Genomic DNA, 25,201 nt, shown 5'->3' on the forward strand with positions numbered 1-25,201 from the left:
TTAATACATTCAAAATGTATTAGCCACTTATAATTACAAATAAATTACTTATCACCACTTTTAGCATTTTCAGGTAAGAAGTAAATTGTCCTGCTTTATCACATTTGACTTAGTGGCATTGCAAGCCAAAGGTTTGTGTATTTGCTGTGTTTCTAAACTCTCTCCTGGACAATGTAGAGTTCTGTCATATGGAAAGTAAATGGTCATACAAGTTGAAATAATAAATAAATAAATGTCAGCAAAAGATAGCCGTATATGGCTCAGAATTCTATAGATGATTTTTTTGGAAAGATAAAAAGAAATATCTTGAATAGCAGTTTAATGAGGACTACAGTTCATCAATAACTAATAACAATTACAGTCTAGATATAATGTAAGTGATGATATGCAAATTTAATCTTAACTTATCTTTAAAACATTCACTATGGCACTTCCTGACATTTTGTCAATACTGAGCTGCCATGGCCTTTATAAGTAGGAGAAATGCTATTATATTATTAATAGTGAAGAATAGAAATATATTTTGATTCATTTTATTTCATAACTCCAATCTGCATATTTACTGGCAACTATAATTTTAAAATGGTTACAATCAGTAATTTTCACAGTTAAATACTAGCTTTATTGTTCTATTGTGCAGAAAACATGTTGATATATGTGTATGCAGATGAATATATAACTTTAAACCACCAAGACATATAATGTGAATATTATTCTCTTAACCTTTGTTCAATGAAACTATAGTAATTCTTTTATAATACTTTCTCACTTATTTTCAAAACCTACTCAATCACACTTGCTAGCAAAGAAAAATTAGCCTTCTGCCTTTGGCAGAAATGATATTTCAAATAAAAAAATTCAATTTCTTCTGTGGCACATTTGATTCCCTATTTCTTTTAAGTGCAAATAGCACCATCCTTTGTATTAGCACTGCATTTAGTCTTCACTAGATTAGACTGTACATTGGAAACAAAAAAAGGCAATGAATTAAACTGTCTAGATTTTTTAAAAATAAGAATACCACTGTTAATTAAAGTAAGATTACAGGAATCAGCTGAGTTTTCCCCCACAATCCCAGAAGAAAGCTGCAACAGAGGATAAGCAGTGCCCTCTAGTGTAATTTACAGCAGATACAAATCTGAATAAAGGTAAGCATCATCTCAGGCTCTTTAATGAGAAATACATTGCAAGGATGTTTATATCCCAACAGACGCATTGTAAATAATTATTAATCACAAACATTAATAAGCAAATTATACTATGTTATATTCACTGCCTAGTAGGTATACTCAGTACCGGTAAACATTGTACCCACACACTTTCTCTCAAAAAGTCTGACATGGCCAAGATGTCTTTAATGTTGCAGGCAGCTTAGGAAAAAAAAAATTTCCACACAGAATAGCAGGCCATGCATGAAAGCGGGTGTCAGAAAACCCAGCAGAATCACTCACTGTGAAGATGTCTAATAGGGATTGCTGAATACACAATATAGGCAGCAGGGACTGAATGACTAAATTGGAGCGACCTGAAGGTAGCACGAAAGATTTGAATCAACCAGGTCCATACATTGTAATTAAACCTATGGTGAATGTCTGATTCACCCTTTTCTTTTATTAAATGGAAAGTAGTTTTAATTTATTGGGTCTGATGACAGCATTCTTATAATTGTGGTTTATCAGTAATCTTTTAAAGCTCACTTTTAAAAAGTAATACAAGGGAGAACTCATTGCTTTTTTGTATCTTCTCAAGGCAACTAATAGTAAGAATACATTTTACTGTAAATTTGGAACAAGCCTCGATGTATTGAAAATTTCAGAAGACAAAATTGAAAGTATATATAAACACAATCTGAATGAAAAGTCGCATATGTTATGTTTCAGGTATAGCACAAATAAATACAAAATCTTCTATTGCATTATTTATTTATTTAAATTTATTGTCTGCCCCACTCTAATTTGTAAGGCAAATAAAACTGCAATAAAGGTGTTATAAATGGGTTTACAGCTTGTTTTCCATATAAATAATTAATGTACTCGTAGCCCTGCATTTTAATGTTGATAAAACTTTAGCTCCATGTGTATTTTAATTTAACATGATAAGTGCAAAAAATTAAAAGAGCAGATATGAGGGATCAGACTGACAATACCTATGTATTAAGATTCTACAGTTATTATAAAATGCTGGAGGAAATTTTAGTTGGCTGATATTTGGTAAATTTCCAGTAAATAAAACATATATATGCAGAAAGATAATTAAGATACAGAAAATTTCTTTACACATTTTAAGATGTTTCTATAATATAGTTCTTTAGACAGGCAAAATGAAATTCAAAAATGCAACAAACAGGTGTTTGGAAACATGTGCTGTATAAATAGTATCCTTAGGGAACTGGGAACACCCCAGTTCCACAATGACTGTACACTTTATAAAAAATAAAATCATATGACTACATATTTCATGAAGCTGTTCAAAAATTTGAAGAGATTTTATTTTTAGCTACTACTATTTTAAGTCAATACGTTTTTAGAAGAATTAATTCTATGGTTTCTTTTTCTGTTGCATAAAATCCACACTAGGGATAATGTATTTTTTATTAATCTTTTAAGATAAATTGTAATAACTTACCTTTGTTATTCCATTCCTTCACTTAAGTTCTTGAATCATTAACTTAACATTGCATATGTGTATAAATTGAAGATGAGATCCACAAAGCAGCATCTGTTCCATCTACTAACTCATGCTTACGAACTACCTGTTTATATCCCACTTACAAAACACCAGGTAAAGAAGTTACTATCCTAAAGCAGACTTGAAAAACAATGCTAAAGGATACGTAAATAATAGAATTAGAAAGCTAGATGTGCTGAAAAAATAAGCTACATATGCTTACTCTTCTTTCTACCTTCAGAAGAATAATGGACTGCTAATTTCTTCAGCATGCTAGTTTTAATCAAATTGAATGGAGTCTCACATAATCATCCTTTTGCTTTGTGATCCACTACTGCTTTGAGGAATTCTAAGAAACTAAAATAAGCCTAAATTTACATATGTTAAATTTCTTAAAGTATTGGGAGTAACACAAACAGAAAAGGACATTCTGGGAATAAGGGCTTGATACAATTTTGTTTAAGAAGTTGCTTGATTGTCAAGTTGATAAATACATGCAATTATTTTTGTTAGCTATAATAAGAAGAAATTAATAAAGAATAAAACATTACACATGAAACAGCAGGCAAAGATTATTAATTATATATCATGTGGGTTAGTTAAACCCCAAAAGAAAACTGTCCCTTTAGGGCTAAATAAGTTTATTTATTTGATATAAAAGAGTGTTGTATTTTGATTTGGAGGAGGTGAAAAATTTGCTCATATCAAATTGAAAAAATATAGTTAGCAATGTTGAGAATTATGAACACAAAGTTTCACTGGGGATGCAGCTGGAATGCATTAAAATTAGAACACAGCTTTGTGTAAAGGAAAACTTCTGGAAGACAACTTCTGTGCTAAGGTTAACAATGAGTTTTTGCTGTTATAAAATGACAGTATGATTTATGGTTAAACATTCAAATAATTTTAGATATATAATCCATAATGTGTTGAAAACAAATAAATCTATGCGAAAAGATATGAAACTAATGATGGAAGCAAATGGGAAATAATGTCACTAATAATTATAAACAGATTTTTGAAGCAATCTGAACACTACATAGTTTTTAATTCTAAGCACAAAAAATTAGGATAAGATAAGATAATTTTTTAATTATTATATAAAGAAAATGCATTCTTTGCACTAACAATTTAAATATATTGGATGTACTATAGTTTATTAATTTTATACTAGCAAACATACAGTAAAAGAATTATCCAGCTGATTTTACCTTATTCAAAATATTGTGCTCATAGTTAACAAGCAAGCTTGGCTTGAACTCAGCATTTCAGCAATATAAAATTGAGATTGCTATGTACTACTTCTAATTTTGTGCATTACTGTTATTGTTTCTGTTACTTTACAATGCACATATACTTGAAATAATTAATTCTCACAGGATAAGTCAGCAATTAATTTATTTCTAGAATGGGTAAAGGAATACTAGTGTAATATTTTCCATCTTAAAGATGTATAATGTATCAGTATGTTACTATGGGTAGTCTGTGAAAACCATAGCTAGCTAAAATAAATATATAATAGAGTATTAAGTAGCCCTTTACTATAGCAGCGAAACTCTAAATATAAATTTTAGATTAACAGTAAATTAAGAGTTTAAATGCCTTTATTAATGATATGAAAACAACTTGAATTAAAATATCGAAATATAAGCTAGGCTAAATTTATATAAAAATTCAAGTAAACTAAGTGTAATATACCCTTTAGCAAGAAAAAAATATCCAATATATGATGAAACTGTAGCTGTAATGTTATTAAAATACCAACAGCATGCAACCCTATTCCCTATATTTCTCTTTATATTAATCAAGAGACTTAACATTGAATGTGATTGACAAAGCAGCTGCTAGTGGATACAAAACACCGAACATCATAATTATGGCAATAACACAATCAGCCACAACTGTCTGACTGCAAGGCACAGAACATTCTCTCTTTTTTACTAAGTTAATAATACCTCAAACAGACTTTTTTCCCCATTATGCCAATGTGTAGAAAGATGTGCCCTACAGAAAACTTTCAATGTTACAAAACTTCAAGAACAAACTCTTTTTAAGTTCTAAGGTTAATGGTTCATTCAGAGGCTACAGACATAATACTAGGGATAGTTTATTTTATTTCATTTATCTTATTTCATTTATCTTATTTCATTTATCTTATTTCATTTATCTTATTTCATTTATTTTTTAAACAGAGGAGATGATTGTAGGCTCTTCCTGAAAGTTCCTTTTCATAACCTAGTAGCTGCTATTTAACCATGAATATATTAACTTAAATAAATGTCCAGGTAGTTGCCAAGCTTGATTATGACAGCTACTATATTTAGCATATTTATGATAACTAAAGCTTGACCTTACTTATTGGATCTCTCTTACCCTCTTACTTATTGTCTAGTAAGAGGTGATTTACAGAAATTTGTATGGAAAAGGACAGAGTGACTCTACAGTTTTTTCCCAGCTTAACCATAGTTAAGTAGTAAACATCACCATTAATAGGTTTACTGTCGCATATGTAAGTGACAAACTTTAATGCATTCAAAATTCAATCTCTATCTATCTATCTATCTATCTATCTATCTATCTATCTATCTATCTATCTATCAATCAATCATCTATATGAATGTATCATGTGCAACTTGCTTTTTATTAATTTGAAAGTTATGAGGAAACAATGAATGAAATATTAACATAATTCATATATTAATATGAAATTCATGTTCATAACAAACATTGCAGTTATATGTTAATACTAACTTCTCTTAACAAATAGATAATTTTAAAGTATTTTTCAAACCAAAGCATGGTCGATAACAGATATCAAAGTCAGAATACTTTAAAATGTTTATTTTAACCTATTTTATTTAGGTTTTGTTCTTTACTGGGGGATTTAGCAGACTACACATCCTACCATACATTTATGAGATCCTAGTTTTTTCACAGAATTCAATACTCTTACCTAAATGGCTGCATTTTTTGTATAATAATAGTATGGCTTGACCATTGTTCTCAAACAGAAATTTCCCTTTGAAAAAAAACATGTTCCAATTTAATTAATTCATGACATTGATTAAATACTGAATAACTGTATTAGATAAGGAAAAATAAAAATTAATCTATTGTGCCAATTACTTATTTGGCATATAATAACCACTAAACAGTTGATCAATACTTCTAATATGTCAAATATTTTTCTTTTTATGGGCACCTGAAACTACTTATAGCTTCTATTACAAAATATTGCAAAATATTCTTGCATGTTCATTTACCAGTGCAGGAGAACTGTCAGCAGTTACTACAAATAAGAAACGCAGATGCAGTTTTCAAATACAACTCATAGGTCAATGTATTCTCCTATTTTAATAATGGCTTTTCCTATTACATTCATTATTCATATAGAAAAGAAGATAGGCACTTTTTAGGTATTATATTGCTTTCTTGAGGAATATGAGCATTGTGACTTTGAGAGGCCATTTTCTAAAGATCCTAACAGCCAAATGACATCTTGGGAAATGTTATGCTTATGGTGTATTTGCATAATAATGAAGGTATCGTACATATAAGGCCAGAACTGCACTTACCCAAATTTTTATTCAAATAATGAGAATTCTTTCTATTCCTGAAACAGTGTACCCTTTAAAATAAAATCCATTACCTAGTTTAGTTTGGGCCAAAAGATAGGCCAAAAGTAGGCTATGGCTGACATATAAATTCTTTGATGTAGATTTATAGCCTACCTTTCATGCCTATTGTGAGTATGAAACAGCCAACCATAAGGTATTTTCTAAATTAAGAATTAGATGCATATGTTTCTTCATGTTTCAATGTATACATTTGAAAAGTTTTCAGTTTTGTTTGAATGAGGAATTTTAGGTGACATAACATGAACAATATTTTAATTTAATTATAGTATAAAAAATCAAAGCAATCTCAAACATCATGCATCATAAAACAAAAAAAAAATTAAAAGGCATGGTTTTACTTTACATTTACAATTCAATGGTTTTCCAAAGTATTCTAAATTCTGTGATGTATGAATATTATCTGTTAGAATTAAAATAAAAGCCCCTGTGATTAATTATATTATTTGTTTTGTTTTTACATAATTTTAAGTGATACTAAAACATTTAAATACACTGTAAAACATTTTAGGAAGAAAATTTGAGGGCAAACATTGAATCTGGTCTTCAATAATTTTAATATTAGAAAATGTGAAGATAATTTTATAATCAGGAGGGAACTATATGGTGGCATGGATGCTATATTGGTGTAGTAATCTATAATATCATAACAAATTTCATGACACACCAGTTTCTTATTTTTTCAGTATTAGGAACTGCTGTGCCAAAATGAATAAAACTCCAGTTCCGATTCTTTTGAACAAATATTATTTTTATATATCATTGCTTAAATGGTGTTATACAAAGCACTACAGTACAAAGTAATTCATGGAATTGCTTTAATATATTTTACTGATATAGTGGGATTACTCTGAAGTAAATATTTAAATAAGAACGAAAAAAAATTATGTCAATTAATTCTGAGGTAAGATTTTAGTATAAATTTTAAATATAGAAAAATAACACTTAAAATATTTTCTTATTCTAGCAAGTATATAGTTAACTTCCTGATTTATTTTATAATCATATATTACTGACATCAATAGAATTTAACACATCAGCACTATATGCTGAAGCCAATTTAAAGTAATATTTCAAACTGAAGAATAATGTTATCAAGGGATTTAAAAGCTTAGGTTCATACCCCAACATAAAAAGATGTATGTATAGGTTTCTAAATGTTTAAAAAGGATGTAGGCTTTTTTTCCCCTAGAAGGCAAATACATTACTTCAAAATAAAATAGAAATGATAAAGTGGTATATGTCCTGAAACAACTAAATTGATTTCCCCCCCCAAATTAAATAAAAAATAATAGTACACTAAACTGAAGAAAGCTATCTAAAGAAGAGAGACAGATGTTCTATAAACAGGAAAAAAACTTGTACTCAAAAAGAATTGGAATAAAATTGAGACATCTGCAGTAAAGTTTTACCTTCTCCCTAGAATATTTGAGATGAACTCAGTATAATACTCTCTTCCAAGAAAAGGCAAAGTGATCAATGCAAGAACACATCAGGCTCTCTTGGACAGGCCAATCAATGCAAGAAAGAACCTTGCCCAGGGCCTTATGCAAATAGAAGCACGTCTTACACCTAGGGAGGGAACATGCGCACTAGATCAATGGAATCTGAAAAACCTTACAGCTATACCAGTCTCAGACAGTAAATATATAATGATGAATCCTTCACGTTTTAGCTGAACTTTTAAACTAGTTACTTTCCCCAGCTAGGTGAAAACGACTATAAAGATCTATATCTGGCAAGTTCAACTCAAACTTTAAAATATAATGATGAACTTTTGTTACTCTTGGCCTCACAAGACTGAGATGCTTTTTTAAAAATAAAAATGATTAGGATTTAAATTGTATGATTTATTTTAAACACACTCTACATTTAAAATAAATTAAATCTTTAATTCTGTTTTTGGAAATGTGCATCCCTTACACTCTAGACAGTAACTATATAACTTCAATTATATAGGATTTTTTCACTAAGACCTTACATACAAGACATTACATTGTTTATTTCTTAAATTTTTAACTACAACATGATTTATTAAACATGTCTGCAAATTAGTTTTTATTTCCAGTTGTAAAGTATATGCATTTCTGCAGAAATATAAGTTCATTGAAAAGAATAGGGAAAACACTAATATAAGAAAACTTGCTTTGAAGACTTCTGAACAGCGACTTCAAATTGTAATTTGGGTAAAACCCTAGGAGAAATATTTAACGCAGAATTAACATTTATAAATTTCATAGAATGGACACTTATAGTAATTGAATTGCTGTTATACAGCATGGTGTTAAATTATGTAACATCATAATACAAGTATACTCAAGCAAAAAAGGCAGCAACTAGCCTAACATTGTGGTTCAAAAGATAATTCAAATGATAGAGATAATGAAAAACCAACTTTTAGAATCTGCATTGCAAAATCTGTCCTATGTCTGTCAGATTTCTCCTCATCCAGTCCTCTTCATCACTGCTCACTTCATAAAAAATCACTGTTCTATCAGGAACTATAAATATGAGATGCTCTTTGGCTAGTTACACCTGAAAGTATTCTGCAGCTGACACAGTAAGCTGAAAACAGATGTCCAGCTGCTGTTTCCAAACACACTGTTCAGGAGAGGACCTGTTAATGCAAATGAGCACTTCCAACAGGGATCCAGGCTTGTGCTATGCCATGTCTGGTGCACCTACATGTAACACATGCATGCCACCACAAGTTACTACCGTGTTTCCCCGAAAATAAGACTTTTTTTTAACAATATATACACCAGAGACTATTGTTCGTTGGAAGTCATGGTTTGTTTTGTACTATTTTCAAGTAAATTCTGTAAGTCTAAATAAACAACACATAGACCTAATTATTGTGATTTGCTTTATATTCCTATTGCTAAAAGGATCCAAGCTAGTGACCATATGCCAGTTTTTGAAGAGAAGTCAAACCTGCCTATAAGCTTCCTGTTCCCTTTTTTCTTTGATGTATTATTTGTATAATATTAAGAATGTGGTGTGGCATTCCATTTTGTTTAATTTTAACCAAATACAACCTTCTTTTGCCAAAGTTATTTTAATTTCTACCACGTCTGTGACATAAAAAAACATTTTAGAAGAAAATTAGAGAAGCACACTTCATAACAATATTTTTGTTTGTTTGATATGCTTGTCTGGCAGCTTATATAGCATTTTTACCAAGCCAGCATTTAGGATTTTTAAAAATGTATTTAGAATGTTAAATGATAGATAAGAAGCAGCATTTGCACTATCACTAAGTTTAGCAATCTTTTTAAAAATTATTTCAGTTAAAAACAATGGTTAGCAAAAAAGTTAATCTCTGAATATATTTTATGAGTCAGTTTTGTGTAATGATTAAGGCATCAAGTTAGAAACTTGTAGATTTTGAGTATTAGTCCCACTTAGACACAAAGCCAGCTGGGTGACCTTGGGCCTGTCAGTCTCTTTCAACCTTGGGAAGGCGGCCATGGCAAACCACTTTTATAATCTTGCCAAGAAAACTGCAAGGACTTGTCTAGACTATCACCAGGAGTCAACACTGACTGGAAGGCATAAAACCCCCCAATTTTTTAAATATGTGGGCCAGTATGGAACACAGTGTAGTTATTTCTTAAAATTATATATTCTTTTTCATAAAAAGTTAATTGCCCATGTTCTCAAATAAGCATGTGTACATGCATAATTTCTTATCTGTACAATTAGTCACAATTCTGGATCGCCTCTCTGACGTTCTCATTACTTTCACAGCCTTATTTACATTTCAATTCATTGCGTTTTCCTGATATCCTGTCAATGGCAGATAATCTTTGCTTAACTGCCCTGTTTAACGACCTTTCAAAATTACAACAAAGCTGAAAAATGTAATTTTATAACCAGTCCTCACATACATGACCATCACAACATTCCTGCATCATGTGATTGAAATGTGCAACTGGCAGGCATTTATGATAGTTGTAGCATCCCACAGAGACACAATTGCCATTGCACATTTCAAAGGTGGCTTCTGACAAATAAACAAAATCAACAGAGAAGCGAGCAGTAAAATCACAGGTCATGGTCATAGTGCTTAATGATTGCAGCAGAACTGTTGTCAACACGTCCAGCACAGTATCATGATGTTTCACTTAACAACTTAACAATGGAATTGCTGGTCACAATTGTATGGGCTTCCTGAATCTCTCAAAAAAGAAGTGAAAATGGATTGTTCAGTGACTCTTATCATTGGAATCTAACAAGAAAAAACTACACATATGTAATATATGAAATTGCAGCATCATGGCCTCATGATGGTTAGGGTACTAGGCCTTGTTTTACTATTCAGGAATGATCCCATCTGGTTGTAAGCAAATCAGAAGCATTTGTTCCTGTTTTGAATTAACTCTGACTTCTCTTTATATGCAAACTGGGTGAAATTATGATTAACTTTAATTATGATTTGTCCAAATGGGTCAATGTAAATCTACAGCTTACAGTGATTCACTCATATTGCTGGAGAAAATATGAAAAAGCCTATTTGGCCTAAATATTATTCATGCTTATTTCTGCATGCTGCTTTTTGTTTTAACAATGACATATAAAAGACTATCCTTAGCCTTGTTCAGAAGTTAACAGACTGTACCCAGGTCCAATCCTCTTTCTGGATGGAAGTGCCAACATTGCTTACTTATTTGCAAGTATAGGTGATAACCTAAGATGCATTAGGTCATGGCTTATGTGTGATGGTTCAGAATTAAGAAGCTTTCTCACTTACACATTAGCACATGATTATTTTGGTATTGCCATCTCTTATAATATTATTTTAATAATTAATAATATTAACCTTAAATACACACAAAGTTGAAACTGAAGTCCAAGAATAATTCAGAATATTATTTGTAAAAATGGAAGATCAAAGAATTAGAGATTAGTTCTACCTTCAATACTGGAGAATAGATTATTAAAAAGTGAGTAAATGGTAAGCAAGGAATACCTATAATAGTGGCATGTAAGTATTTGTTATGCTTTGTTGTCATAAGGGTAGAACTAGAACCAACAGGATAAAACTATAAGAAAATAGATACAGTCTACACGTTAGCAGGCTTTTCCTCTCGGTATGAGATGTCAGCCATTGAAATAGGTTGTGATAAAAATGGTAAGATTTCCTTCATTGGAGTCTAAATGTTTAATGGATCCTGCCGTAAGCAGAGCATGATCTCTTAAGGTTTCTATCCACAGACCCATAATATTGTGAATCTATCCAACCACACATTCAGCCACTGCAAAGAGTCAATTCTTGCATAAAGCATATCCTTTTAATCCAGTAAATTCCTCCCCACCAAAAAATATACAATTGTGTGAGGATTTTGAAACATATTTTTTACCGCTTAAGAGTTAAGGAATACTTTCAAGAAAAGACACAAGGCAAATATACAGCCATTGTCAATCCTGGGATAACATACAACTATAGATTTCAAAGGCACAAAACTAAATGTTGTGTGGACACTTCCAGACAGATGTTAACAATAAATTGCATTACTATATTGAATACTTTCACCAAGTTCAAACTACAGTAATCAATAAATACTCCCCTTATGCAACAATCTCAGCAGGGCAGGAGGAGATGACGTATAAAAAATGTCATTTTTATATGACATATAAATGACATATAATGTCATATAATATATGACATTATATTCAAAGAAGCTGTCATTAGGAATAAGGTACATTATGCTAAGAGACCACTTTCTAATACCATGTTTGACCAAATTTAATCTTCAGATTTCAGTGCAACATACAAAAAGCTATACAATTTGATAAAATAATTTCCTAAGAATTTCCTTCATATAAAATTGTATCTAATAAAAACATTCTACAACAACACTCTGGAATTTTCTATCTACATCCCAAAATATGCAAACCAGGAAACCAAGGCCATCCCCACTGTTTCAAGGATGAAAATCATCACAGCTGGAATACCACATTTCAAGGACTCTATTCAGACTTTATGCTACCAACACTCCCAGCTATGTAGGAAACATTAGTTTATTTCCTAAGAAAATGGAAATCCATTGGCAATCCCCACCCCAACAAATATCCTTGTAGCTATCATGGATGTTTAAGCATTACAAAGCAATAACTTCCCCAAACACCCACCACAAAAAGATTGTTTGGAGTTGAGTATCACCTAATCAAATAAATTAAATTAAACATGGGCTTTAATCTATGAAAATAATCTAAACTTCAGAGTTGTTCTAAAGTCGGGCAGCACCAAATCAATTAAAACAAATGAATAAACATATAAACAAACACAGCATACCTTATCGCCAATCTATGTGATTTTGTGGTCACCCATAACTATTTTATCTTTGGCAATAACCTATACCTGCAAATCAGTGATAAAGCACTGAATAGATGGCTCTCCTAAAGCAATACTTTCACAACTATTACCACTGAAATTTCTCTTTTACCTGAAATCGTAACAAACCTATCTACATCTCTCTCCCCATAAACATTTCCTCCACCTCACCCCAGTTTAAATCCTGCATCATTCAACTACGCTATGCAGCTAATGAAACGAAAGCCTATGCCTTTTAATAACATTTATTAGTTGGTGAGGTCATCCCAGACTTCTAATTTATTAATAACACAGCTAATCCTAATCTTGTCTATGTGCATTTTGATTTGTATTTGTTAGATTTTATTCTGTTAGTTTTGTCTCCTTTCTCTAACTTAAAAGGTTCATTTTGAATTATATTTCCTTCTTCCAGAGTACTAATTATTTCATTCCAATGTTGTATTATTTGCATCTTCTACCTCTTCAACCAAGTTTTTTATAAAAACATTAAAGTGGAGAAAGCTGAGGACTAAATTTTGTGGCACTCTTCTTAATGTGCTAGATCAATTTAATTGAAAAATTTAATGAACGTTATTTGAGTAGAATTTCTAAGCAACCAGAAGCCCCACAACTGCCATGCTACCCAGGTTTTTCTTGCTTACCTTGCTAATCAGAGTAACAAAACAAAATCCAAAGTATTCCCATAGTCTACTAAGGATGTACTGTATTAACGTTGGTCTGGCAGGTTGTTCTTGACAAATCCAGGCTGACCTCTACTAATTAACTTGATAATTATAGCTCTGTTTATGATCTCTTCTAGAATTTTCCCATATATATATACCAGATTGACTATATTTCCTTGGACCCATTTTTTTTCTCGTAAAACACAGGGATAACATTTGTTAAAGATAATATCTGGTGATTTGACTGGTTTGTCAAAAATGCCTTTAGTCTCCTAAAATGTAATTCATGTGATGCTGGAGATTTAAACTCAATGTAAAAAGGTATTCTATTTGAATCTTTCATCCGGCCCCTTCATATGCTCCTCACAATTTTCTGGTAAAGAACATAACCTCTTATTACACAAAGCTATTATCAAAATTGAAATCAAATAGCTTTGCTTTTCCTCTGATGCCTGTAAACATTAAGAATCAGATTGTTTTCTACTTCTTGAGAGATATTTGAAGAAAGCATATTGCTGAAACTCAATTGTCCTGACACTATCTCAAATTGCGGGCTATCCATACAAACTTTCTCAATGCCTGATTTTGCTTTCCCTCCCTGATTTAAAAAAAAAAACCTTCTTTAAAACTTTTTGTTTTAGTATTATTTGGTAAGTGGCATTGGAATATTTCTGATATCCAAGAATCATATTTTTAAAAACTTCGGTTTTATGTACTGGTAGAGAAAAATGTTCATTTCATATTGATTGTCTTTAGCTGATATTTTAAAAATATAGTCACTGTAGCTTCATTGGTAAGTATATGTTTTATTCAGTAAGCATCTATAGTTTTTTTAAGTCAAAGAAAAAACCAAGATATGCTTACTGCTTAATGTTTGTCAATCCCTATTAAGTGTATTGATCCTCTTTCATAGCATATTTAGCCTTTAAACCTACTCTTCTTTCAAATTTATTCTTTAGATCTAGTTTTGCATTGTGATAGATTCGTGATGTGCCAGAGTTGTATATTAAATTCTTCTTCCCATGCACATGCCTCCTGCAGAGACAGCAGACTATAGAAGCTGACCCTTACTGAGACCATCTTGTCTATCTGACAAAGCTCCTTTTTAACTTCTTACTTATTGCTTATTTTCTGCAATGGGGAAATTTTTTTTTAGCTCTGCTTGTGATAATTTCACAGGCCCTGAGTACCCTGACCTTAGAAGCCCCAAGGTCAGAAGTCAAATTGTGTTCTGAAACATCTGTAAGCGTTATATTAAAGAAGAACAAAAGTGAAGAGATATCCACCAGCATGACAAGAGAAACAAGCAAAATGGGAATGACACGTTGGTCATCTGTTAGCAGCCATCTCAAGCCAAGAGCTGCAAAGGGACAGAGGGATACTAATGGAAGAAGCAATACAAATTTTAAACATTTCTTATACTTGAGCCCATAAATAATCACATTTTATATGCCTTCCTTACAGATTTTTATATTATTTTGAAAAGGTTAAACTAAAATCAAAGATTACAACAAAAAGTTGAAAATCATATGGTTCATCTAAAATGCTATTCAAAATTTAAATAAAAGTTTGTATTTCAGTTGCTTACTGATTAGGCATCATTTCCTGGTTATTAGAAATGTAAACATAAAAACAGCTAGTCATTACAGCCAAATCTTTATGTCACTAATCCAATAATTAATATTTTTCTATCCACAATTCATAATATGAACAGCATGTAGCATTTTGAAAAGGATAATTTTGTCAAGGACTGGAAGCCAAAGCAAACTTAGTCCTGCAGTTTTTATTGTTGGCTTTCAAAGTATTGATATACACTTTTATAAGTTTTAGTATAGTAAATGATTTGATCATTGCACAAAAAACTAGTTATTGGATGATGTAGGTATTGAGTAACTAAAATTGTAAAATGAAACTTTTACTATGTCTTGCTAGTAGTTCCAGACTTATACTTTAGTCAATTCCAGCAAACAAGTAAAACAAAATCTTCTGTGTTCTCTCATTTCATTTCATCTCATTTACTACGTAATCAAAGAATAATTGAAAAAAATGTTTTCACATAAATGTTTTAACTGGGTTATCTCTACATATATATAAAAAAAGAACTGCATCTTGAACCAACATCCTAATAGAAATGAGTTTTAAAGCTGTATTTTAATTTCTATCTATATAACTGATATATTAGTAACTATGGCAATAATTTCTCTATATTAAAAGTAGAGCTTAAATTAAAATTAAATTAAATAGCACGTATTAAACTTATTAAAGCTGTTTAAACTAAACATCTTGATTATTTTAGAAAGCTGTGCTACTATTAATGCAATATTTCTCTTATAATATTTTATATAAAATGATTGTGTATATCATATGTGGAAGATTTTATTTCATTTTTTGCACAGAAGCATAGAAAAAATCAAATTACACAACTAGTGTGATCAATGAAGCATTACAAAAGTGAAACAGAAAAGAGAACAGATATTTATACAATTTACATATAGGTTTTCATCTACTGAGCAGAGTGGATATGTTCTGGGTCTACTCAATGAAACGGTTCCATCTTCAAAGAGAAGCCTATTCTATTCTATTGTGGCACCGACCTCGCAGAGCTAGCTGAATCACAAGTTGAAATTAAGATTGCTGGAACAAATACCAACAACCTCAGATATGAAGATGATACCACTCTAATGGCAGAAAGTGAAGAAGAACTAAAGAGAGTGAAGGAAGAGAGTGCAGAAGTTGGCTTGAAACTCAACATTAACAAAATTAAGATCATGGTATTCGTCCCTCTCAATTACTGGCAAATAGATGGGGAAGAAATGGAGATAGTGACAGATTTTATTTTCTTGGGCTCCAAGATCACCGCAGATGGGGACTACAGTCAAGAAATTGCTCCTGGGGAGGAAAGCTATGGCAAATTTAGACAGCATACTAAAAAGCAGAGACATCACCCTGCCAACAAAAGTGTGTATAGTCAAGGCTGTGGTTTTCCCAGTTGCAATGTATGACTCTGAAAGTTGGACCATAATAGCAATAGCAATAGCAGTAGACTTATATACCGCTTCATAGGGCTTTCAGCCCTCTCTAAGCGGTTTACAGAGAGTCAGCATATTGCCCCCAACAATCCAGGTCCTCATTTTACCCACCTCGGAAGGATGGAAGGCTGAGTCAACCCTGAGCCGGTGAGATTTGAACCGCTGAACTGCTGATCTAGCAGTAGCCTGCAGTGCTGCATTTAACCACTGCGCCACCTCGGAAGGAAGGCTGAGCACCAAAGAATTGAGGCCTTTGAATTATGGTGCTGGAGAAGACTCCTGCAAGTCCCTTGGAGTGCAAGGGGATCAAACTAGTCAGTCCTAGGGGAGATCAACCCTGACTGCTCTTTAGAAGGCCAGATCCTGAAGATAAAACTCAAATAGTTTAGCCACCTAATGAGAAGGAAGGACTCACTAGAGAAGAGCCTAATGCTGGGAACGATTGAGGGCAAAAGAAGAATGGGACAACAGAGAATGAGGTGGCTGGATGGAGTCACTGAAAGAGTCAGTGTGAGCTTAAATGGACTCTGGGAGATAGTAAAGGAGAGGAAGGCCTGAAGTAACGTTGTTCATGGGGTTGCAATGGGTCCGACACAACTTCATGACTAACAACAACAGCCTGTCAAATATCCTCCCCCTGGAGATCCAGTTGGCCTAATCTTGTTGGGTTTCCAGAAGTCTTCAAAAACCTTGTTTTTCTCACAAACGTAATGGCCGGGTTCTTAGTAGACCCAATAGTGATAAATATGTTGATTGAGGATTATGCCTTTGGTATTTTGCATTCCACATATGCTTATTATTTTTATTTGCATTTATGTTGCTTTTATTGTTTTCATTTATGTTTTCATTTATGTTTTCATTTATTTGTATTTATGTTATTTTGTTGTATTTTATTGTGAGCAACCCAGAATTATTTGTATGTATGGTGACCACATACATTTGTTAAGTAAATAAACAAGACAAGTATTTTTAGAAATCAAGGCCACAGCAGAGTGTTAAGATTCACTTCTCCAGTTGATGCAGTTACTTGCACTTTTCTAGTTAGCAAAGGAACAAAACTGAATATACTCTCTACATGGAAAAGAATCAGATGCAAGCATATATACCATAAAACAAAATAAAAGTCTAATTATTGCAAATATATGCTCAAAGCAATACATGGAATGACAAAATAATATAACTTACCAATTCCACAAATGCCAATCCACCATAACTATGAGCAACAACAAATACATTTTCAGCTAACGACTGGGAGATAAAGTGGTCCCATACATAAATTGCATGTTCTTCAGGAGAACCATTTTCCTAAAAAGAAAAGGTGCAAAATAACATTTAATTTGTTGTACTTTTATTTATTTGTTTGTTTGTCAAATTTATATGGCTGTCCATCCCATACTAAGTGACTCTGGGAGGTGTATAATAAAATCAGCAATTAAAACATTCTATAAAATGAACGTAAATAATGTAAGTTTACAAGAAGGAAGATATTACATACAAGGCAGCCAGCATTATGTAACAGCATGTAAAATTTAAAATGTAAGCATCTGAGAAAATTTAAGAGAGTAGTCCTTTTTTCAGTGGAGGAGAATAAAAAAAACCTGATTATAATATAGTATATATTAAATTCTAATTCCTGTTTTCAGGTACAAAAGCTTTTTAGGGACCTGAAACAGGTTAGGATTACCCTTATTTTCTCAGAACAAAACAAAACAAAAACAAAATTACTGGATACTGATTCTCGACAGCCTTTTAGGATCCTAACTTTGAGATATCTTATTAATACAACATAGTAATAAATAAATTAAATTAAATTACAGTTGTTGGGTTCAATTGATGGGGTACTAATGCTGTTCTTCCTCTTCTTTAATCTACATTTCAGTGTCCTACTAGAAAAAAAAGCTTCCACATTGTGGGCTCTGGGTAGATTAAAGAGAGGTCTTTGGTACAGATGGACAGGAATAAATTATTGGGAAATGTATAGACACCCTATTAAAAACAAGTTTTTGAACTATTGATTGTCCATACTTCTACTTTATAAAGTTTTTAAATTATAAAAAACGTGTATTGTTTATAAAACTGTATACAGCGATGTATGATATGATTAGAGATACTATTATTTTGATGGCTTGTAGTATTGAAAATAGGGAAAGATTATCAATATTTATATTATCAATATTACCATTTAGGATATCAATACTACAAGCATAAAATGCAACAAGCATAGCCATTTAGCATATCAATATTACAAGCATAAAATGATTTGCCCATTCTTGATCTACATTAAAAGAAGACCACAATTCAGACTTTGAGGGCGACTATTCAGTCTTCTTTAAGGATTTTGTTCTACAGTGACTCTATTTAAAAATATTTGATTTAGTATGTTATGTTAATAGTTAGTTCTCATCAGTTGTACGAAAAATGGAAAAACCTATCTTTTTACTATGCTAAAATCAACATTTTCACCAGGTAATTACATTCTTCCTTATTTTTATTCTACTACAGTATAAACCAGTGTTTCTTAATAAATTTCTCTTAGAAACCCTTCTCACTTTTAAAAATTATGAAGAATGCAAAAGAATGTTTGATTGTATAGATTACATTTATCAGTATTTACCATATTAATAACCAAAATTGACACTTTTGTAGAATATTCTTGTATTAACTTATGTAAAAGTAACACTACATTTACAACAAATAAAAAAACAATAATGAGAGGAGTGATGTTGCTCCCAAAGTATGCAAATGACTTCAATAACTGGGAAATAATTTTGATTTTACAGATCTCATCTAGGAGATTCCCTAGATGTTCTTGGACCACTCTCAAGAAACATTGCTCTCAGAGATCATATTCAGTTCTAATAGATAACACAAACTGTTGCTGCAATGCATCATAAAAAAAGACTGAACACAAAAAATAAGAAAATTCCTGGTCTACAATACATACACAAAGAAAAAATTAGCTCTCATCCAACAACCAAGCAAATACTTCATTCTCATAGCTCTTCACACATACAATAATAAACTGAGAAATATACAATTAAATAAGCCAAAGTAGCCAATCAGAGTGATAAGAGGAAACTCTATACTGTTCAAAATAGCTACTGACTATGTAGACAGCAATAGCTGTCATATTGTAGCTACACAATGCTTGTATCACAATTGTGTCACAATTTCAATAAACCTCCCTCCCCACCTTCCTGAGGTGCCTCAATTTCAATCTTTTTTAAAACCATTTTTCAGAATAGTTTTGTCCTTTATAACAAAAAAGGGGGGACACTCCCCCCCCCCAACTTAGATTTGTACCATTCTTCCCAATCTTACGATTTACACGCCTATAAACCATGGGCTCTAAAAGCTGTACTGGGAATAGAGGCTGCTTCAGAATAATTGTATGTAATGCTCTTGATTATTTTCATGTGCCAGAAGTCAAGGGAATTACCAAGTGAACAAGCAGGTAACTTCTCAAAAAGCATCTTGGTCCATTAATTTCTTACCTATATTATGCCATTGCCATATGATATAGTCTCCTTTGGTCACAAAAGTTCACTTGATGATTTTGAGATAGTTATTATTGTTCAAGCTATCCCACAGGGATTTGTGGGGGGGGGGGAACTGGAGAAGGAGATGCTATATACATCAATATGAACCCCTGGACGAAAGTCAGGATATTTTATAAATTCAACACATAACAAAATAAAAAACTGCTCCACCTACAATATCTAACTTCTTGAGGTGTTAGATATTTGGCAGCTTGCCCAAAGTCCAATGGGAAAGGTTATTATCCCAGAGTTATGCAAATATTTTAATTTTAAAGCAATTGGTTTTCTTTCCAGGCTGGCTTTATTTCAATTTTCAGATACCCGCAAGACATTTTCTTTATACAGATGAACATTTGCATTTACATCTATAATAAAAAAATAATGTCATTTGAAGCCTTCCTTATACATTTATCCATAAATATTAAACAATTAAGGGGACATTGCATATCCTTGACTTACTATGTGTTCAATGTTGGATAATTCACTAAGAATTCATTTTATTCTCACATAAGTATTATACAGTTTAATAAACAAGGTTAAAAACATCAAACCTGTTAAATACCATCTTATGCACTTTGGCAAACTTGGTTTACAAAACTAGTTCCTTCCAGTTGAGGCAAAGAAACTACAAGACATACTCGCAAGCTTTAAAGGAAAAATAAAGACAATCATATATATTTTTTAATGGAAAATTTGAGAAGCAGATTTCTAGAAGCAGATTTCTAATTGCATCAAAATCCTTTGTAGTAAAGCTGAGTAGCAATATATTTCACTTTCATTAGGACTTGGTGACAAAAAGGACTAACTGCTGGTAATGGTTAAAAATAAGTTAGCAACAATAGTTGATTTCTAAATAAAGTGTTTAATAAATATAAATAAATTCAACATGAACTATTTCAACTCCTTCCCTCAGGATGCTGTTATGGAACATTGCATGCCAAAATAACTAGACACATGCCATCACTCTGCTGAACACCTAATTCCCACAGCACTGTTTTATGACTAAGGATTTTTACCCATGTAGTAGGCTGTATTACTATTATCATTCTCATCTTTCCTATTATCTTAGCATTCCTTCCTATTATTGGTATCTTACAATGATCTAACTATGTTAGTTGTATGTGCACTGAGAGTTTATGCACTGGAGACAAATTACTTGTGTGTCCAATCACACTTGGCCAATAAAGAATATTCAATTCAATTCAATTCAATTCAATTCTATCCCTCCTTCCCCATTATCTAACCAACTGCTTTTAACATAAAATTCATGCACAATCTGACAAATTAAGCCACTTTTCAAAAATGAGATATTTTATTAATAGAATTCAATATACTATTTAACACAATGAAAAATTAAAAAGTGCTGTTCTTAATTTTGATTTTTTTAGTTCTTATATTACTGAAAAGAATCATATATCTTATTATAAGTCAGTAATTATTAAAACATTTGTCATTCCACTGAGCTGGAAATTAAATGAAAGATTACTTTGAAGATAAAATAATTTCGTAGTAAGAAATATAAGAGATTTTTTTTATCCATAACACAAATTTATAAACTGAAAATTATAGTATTCCAATAGTTTCTTCTTTACATATAATTTATAGAAAACACACATACTTAATATGATAAACCCCTAAGCTCTTAAAAAAAATAAAACAAAATATTTATAACCCATACTCCATTGCATTACCCTGTTTCCCTGAAAATAAGACCTCCCGGATAATATGCCCAATCGGACTTTTGAGTGCATGCACTAAAATAAGCCCTTCCCCAAAAATAAGCCCCCTGAAAATATTGCAATACAGCAGCAGCCAAGAGATGACCACGCTGCCTCCTGCACCTCAAAAATAATAAGACCTCCCCGAAAATAAGGCCAAGCGTTTTTTTCGGGGTCAAAAGAAAATAAGACCCTGTCTTATTTTCGGGAAACATGGTAGTAAATATTGTGAATTAACAAAATAGGTTCTAATTATCTGTTTGAAATAACAAAGTTTTTACAGAAATGATCTATTTAATTGATAAAAAGAAAAAAATATCTAATGATCACCGTTGAATTCAAAGTTCATAGGTATAACTGAAGGGAGTGAAATTCCCCTTCTAATCACAAATTTCTTGCTAGTTCAACTTCTTTTTAACCCAATCAGAAGCAGTGTAAAATGTTTGTAATTGTCTTGTCTTTATCTGACGTGCCTGGATACTAATTAAATGTATTTCTATTTATCAATACTACAGTCAAATCCTATAGCAGCAGGTTGTAGTAGGATGGTTATATAGTGCAGCTAGCCCTTGAGTTACAGTGGCAATTGGGACTATAATTTCCTATAACAAAGAGAAAAAGTGCAAGAAAAAAGAAATAAACTGAAGTTACAAAATAAAATGACTTTCTCTTCAACAGATTTTTAACAAGTCTATTGTCTCCTCTCCCTCTTAACTATTCCAAAAACCCTTTCAACCCCTTATTTAATTTTCATCTTTTCAATTAAACTCTTCCTATTTTGCTTCTTCAAAATCCAATTTTTGTTTGCACAGACTGTCACTGGGAAGACCATGCCTTGCACAATTCTGACTTTTGCAAGTATAGAGACATCATGTAATTTTCTTATCTTTTCTAAGCCCTTCGTGTTGCTCTGGCAAGTGCCAGTCTGTTGTGTATTTCTTGACTGCTAGTTCATTTATTGTTGATGGTTGATTCTAAAAGACAGAAACTATCTACCATTATGATATCTTCATTATCACTCTCTCTCAGCCCAACCCATTTAACAGGTTGTAGTTCTGGTGAAAATATGAGGAAGAAGGAATATTATCTATATATGTCACCTTGAGTTATTTATAAAAATAATAAAGTCAGTTATCAATTCTAAGGCTAGTTCTTATATCTATTGTCATTAATTTTGTCATTCTTTATATTTTGTTTTAGTTCCATTTTTTTCACTGTGCTCCTTCACTTTTATTTTACCGCTTGCATACCCTTTGCAGTTTTGGCTATCAGGAGACTTTCATCATATATTCACATATAGGCTGTATAAATAAGGGACATATAGAATTGTTGCATTCCTTTGTCAATTTGCAGTTAGTGTCTTTCATTGTGTTCTGTCCATACTGTGGCTTCCTGATATGTATATAAGTTTCTTACGACAACAATGGCCTATTATGATATTTCCATTTCCTGTGTATATTCCGCAGCTTGATATGATCAATAAAAGGTAAAGGTTCCCCTCGCACATATGTGCTAGTCGTTCCTGACTCTAGAGCATGATGCTCATCTCTGTTTTAAAGCTGAAGAGCCAGAGCTGTCCAAAGACATCTCTGTAGTCATGTGGCTGGCATGACTAAATGCTGAAGGCGCACAGAACGCTGTTACATTCCCACCAAGGTGGTTCCTATTTTTCTACTTGCATTTTTACATATTTCCGAACTGCTAGGTCGGTAGAAGCTGGGACAAATAATGGAAGCTCACTCCAGTATGTGGCGCTAGGCATTCGAATTGCCGAACTGCCAAACTTTTTGATCAACAAGCTCAGCGTCTTAGCCACTGAGCCACTGTGTCCCTTAATATGATCAATAGAAAGGCCTTTTTATAATCAAGGAAGCACATACAGTATTTTTATTTTTTGTTTTCTTTGGTATTATTCAGTTGTTATTCCTTTAAAATAGTCCAGAAAAGAAGCACAACCAGGAGTACTAGCTCTATCTTAATTAGGTTATTTTAACATAATTTTGCAAAACTGTAAATATTTCTCCCCTTCTTTCCTTTTACTCTCCAGAAATCTTGGGAGAGTTTATTCTGAAACATTTCCTACGCCATCTCCCATTTTGTGGGCCGAGACATCTTTGACATGTCAGTTGTTTACTCAGCATCTCTCCTGTTCTGAAGGTCATTTTCACATATCATTTCACCAGTGTTTGTCAGCAATAATACTTTGGTTTTTTTTGGCAGTTTCTAAAACTAGCTTGAACAGGTGGCATTTATTTTTCCATACTGGACACTAATTTGCATTATATTATCCTATGCATTATTTTGCTAGCATGTGAAAATAAGGATATTATATGATACTTTGCATAGACTCTTTTTGGAAGGTAGATTAACCCCTTCCAATCTGTTGGCCACTGTGTTTGGCTATATTTTCCAGATCTGCTGACACAGCTTGGTTAGAACTTTTACTGATTCTTCTTGTCGGTTCCTTGTTATATTTCAGTGGACATTCAATCAGTTTCTGTAGCTTCTGATGTGGTAAGATCAGAGCACTGATCTAAATTCATTTGAAAAGTGATACATTTTAAAAATAATTAAAATGATAGAAGTTCCATGCTTTGTTTCAAGTATAAAATCTCTTAACTGCATCATGTGCTAAGGAAAGGATCAGAATATAATGTATTCTGAAATGAAGCAGAAGTATTAGAATGAAAGCTGATGTGCTCATTCAAAGCACTATTTAATATTTTAATTAGGAAGCCCAGCTACATTCCAAAACATAACCTAAAAAATGAGGAAGATGTAAAATAGTTTGTAATGCAAGACATAATATATATTAGTCTTCAGGAAGCTTCATTATTTTGGGGACTAAATAGAAAAAGTATCTTTGCTCACAAACATCAAACCAACCTGTTTCATAGTATAGATTGAGAATTTCAGGATAGTGTCCTAAGAAGAGGAAAAGTCAACATTTATTTGAACAATAAAGATTCGTGAAACTGATTAGATTGACTTTTAAAATGAGAGAATTGTTCGTTCATGTTCTGAAGGTAAGAGCTGAGGAATAACTTTTCTATACCTGATGCATTGAGCTGTTAAGAGATTTCTTCCACAGTTAATTCCAATGCAGTATGAATGGCTGTTTTTATTTAGAACAATGTGAAATATACATGGAATTGAAGAATTATATTAAGGTTAAAACAAATTTCAGTAGGGAAAAAAATCAGTTGGACCTTAGATGAATGAACTAAAATTCTTTGTGTAACAAATAAGTATTCTAGAGATGTTTTTAGTAAGCCTGTTTGGAATGTAACAAATTAAGCAGTTAACTTACTGTTTTTTTAAACAAATACAGTATTCTTTGACAGTAAGCTATTACTGCCAAAGCCATCAGTGTCCATAGATAAGCAGTTTGCATATGGTATATACTCTCTTTTCTGGAGCTTTCAAAATGCAGGTTAAAATCATGAATGGAATATTGCCATCATTAATTCTTAAATACCAAGCTGAAGGCAAGCAGAAACTAAAGCCTTATCAACTACACCAGATACTAATACCTAGACATTGCAAGGTCTGCAGTTATGATGGACTACCTGAGCTGATAACACATGGAATTATCTAAACAACATTTGCATATT

General features: G+C 32.0%; 1 protein-coding gene across 3 annotated transcripts in view; it reads right to left on the reverse strand.

Annotated features, from left to right (window-relative positions):
* ARB2A (ARB2 cotranscriptional regulator A) overlaps nucleotides 1–25,201 on the reverse strand; it is a 218,394-nt gene that overhangs the window by 84,819 nt on the left and 108,374 nt on the right. For all 3 annotated transcript variants that reach the window (XM_014057469.2, XM_014057470.2, XM_087715719.1), the window contains exon 8: nucleotides 17,516–17,635. In XM_014057469.2, the coding sequence (XP_013912944.1) occupies nucleotides 17,516–17,635 (120 nt within the window). The remainder of the gene's footprint in view (nucleotides 1–17,515; nucleotides 17,636–25,201) is intronic.

Source organism: Thamnophis sirtalis, unplaced genomic scaffold (assembly GCF_051295495.1).
Source record: "Thamnophis sirtalis isolate CommonGarterSnake01/CBP01778 unplaced genomic scaffold, rThaSir2_p1.2 scaffold_5, whole genome shotgun sequence".
NCBI lineage: Eukaryota > Metazoa > Chordata > Lepidosauria > Squamata > Natricidae > Thamnophis > Thamnophis sirtalis.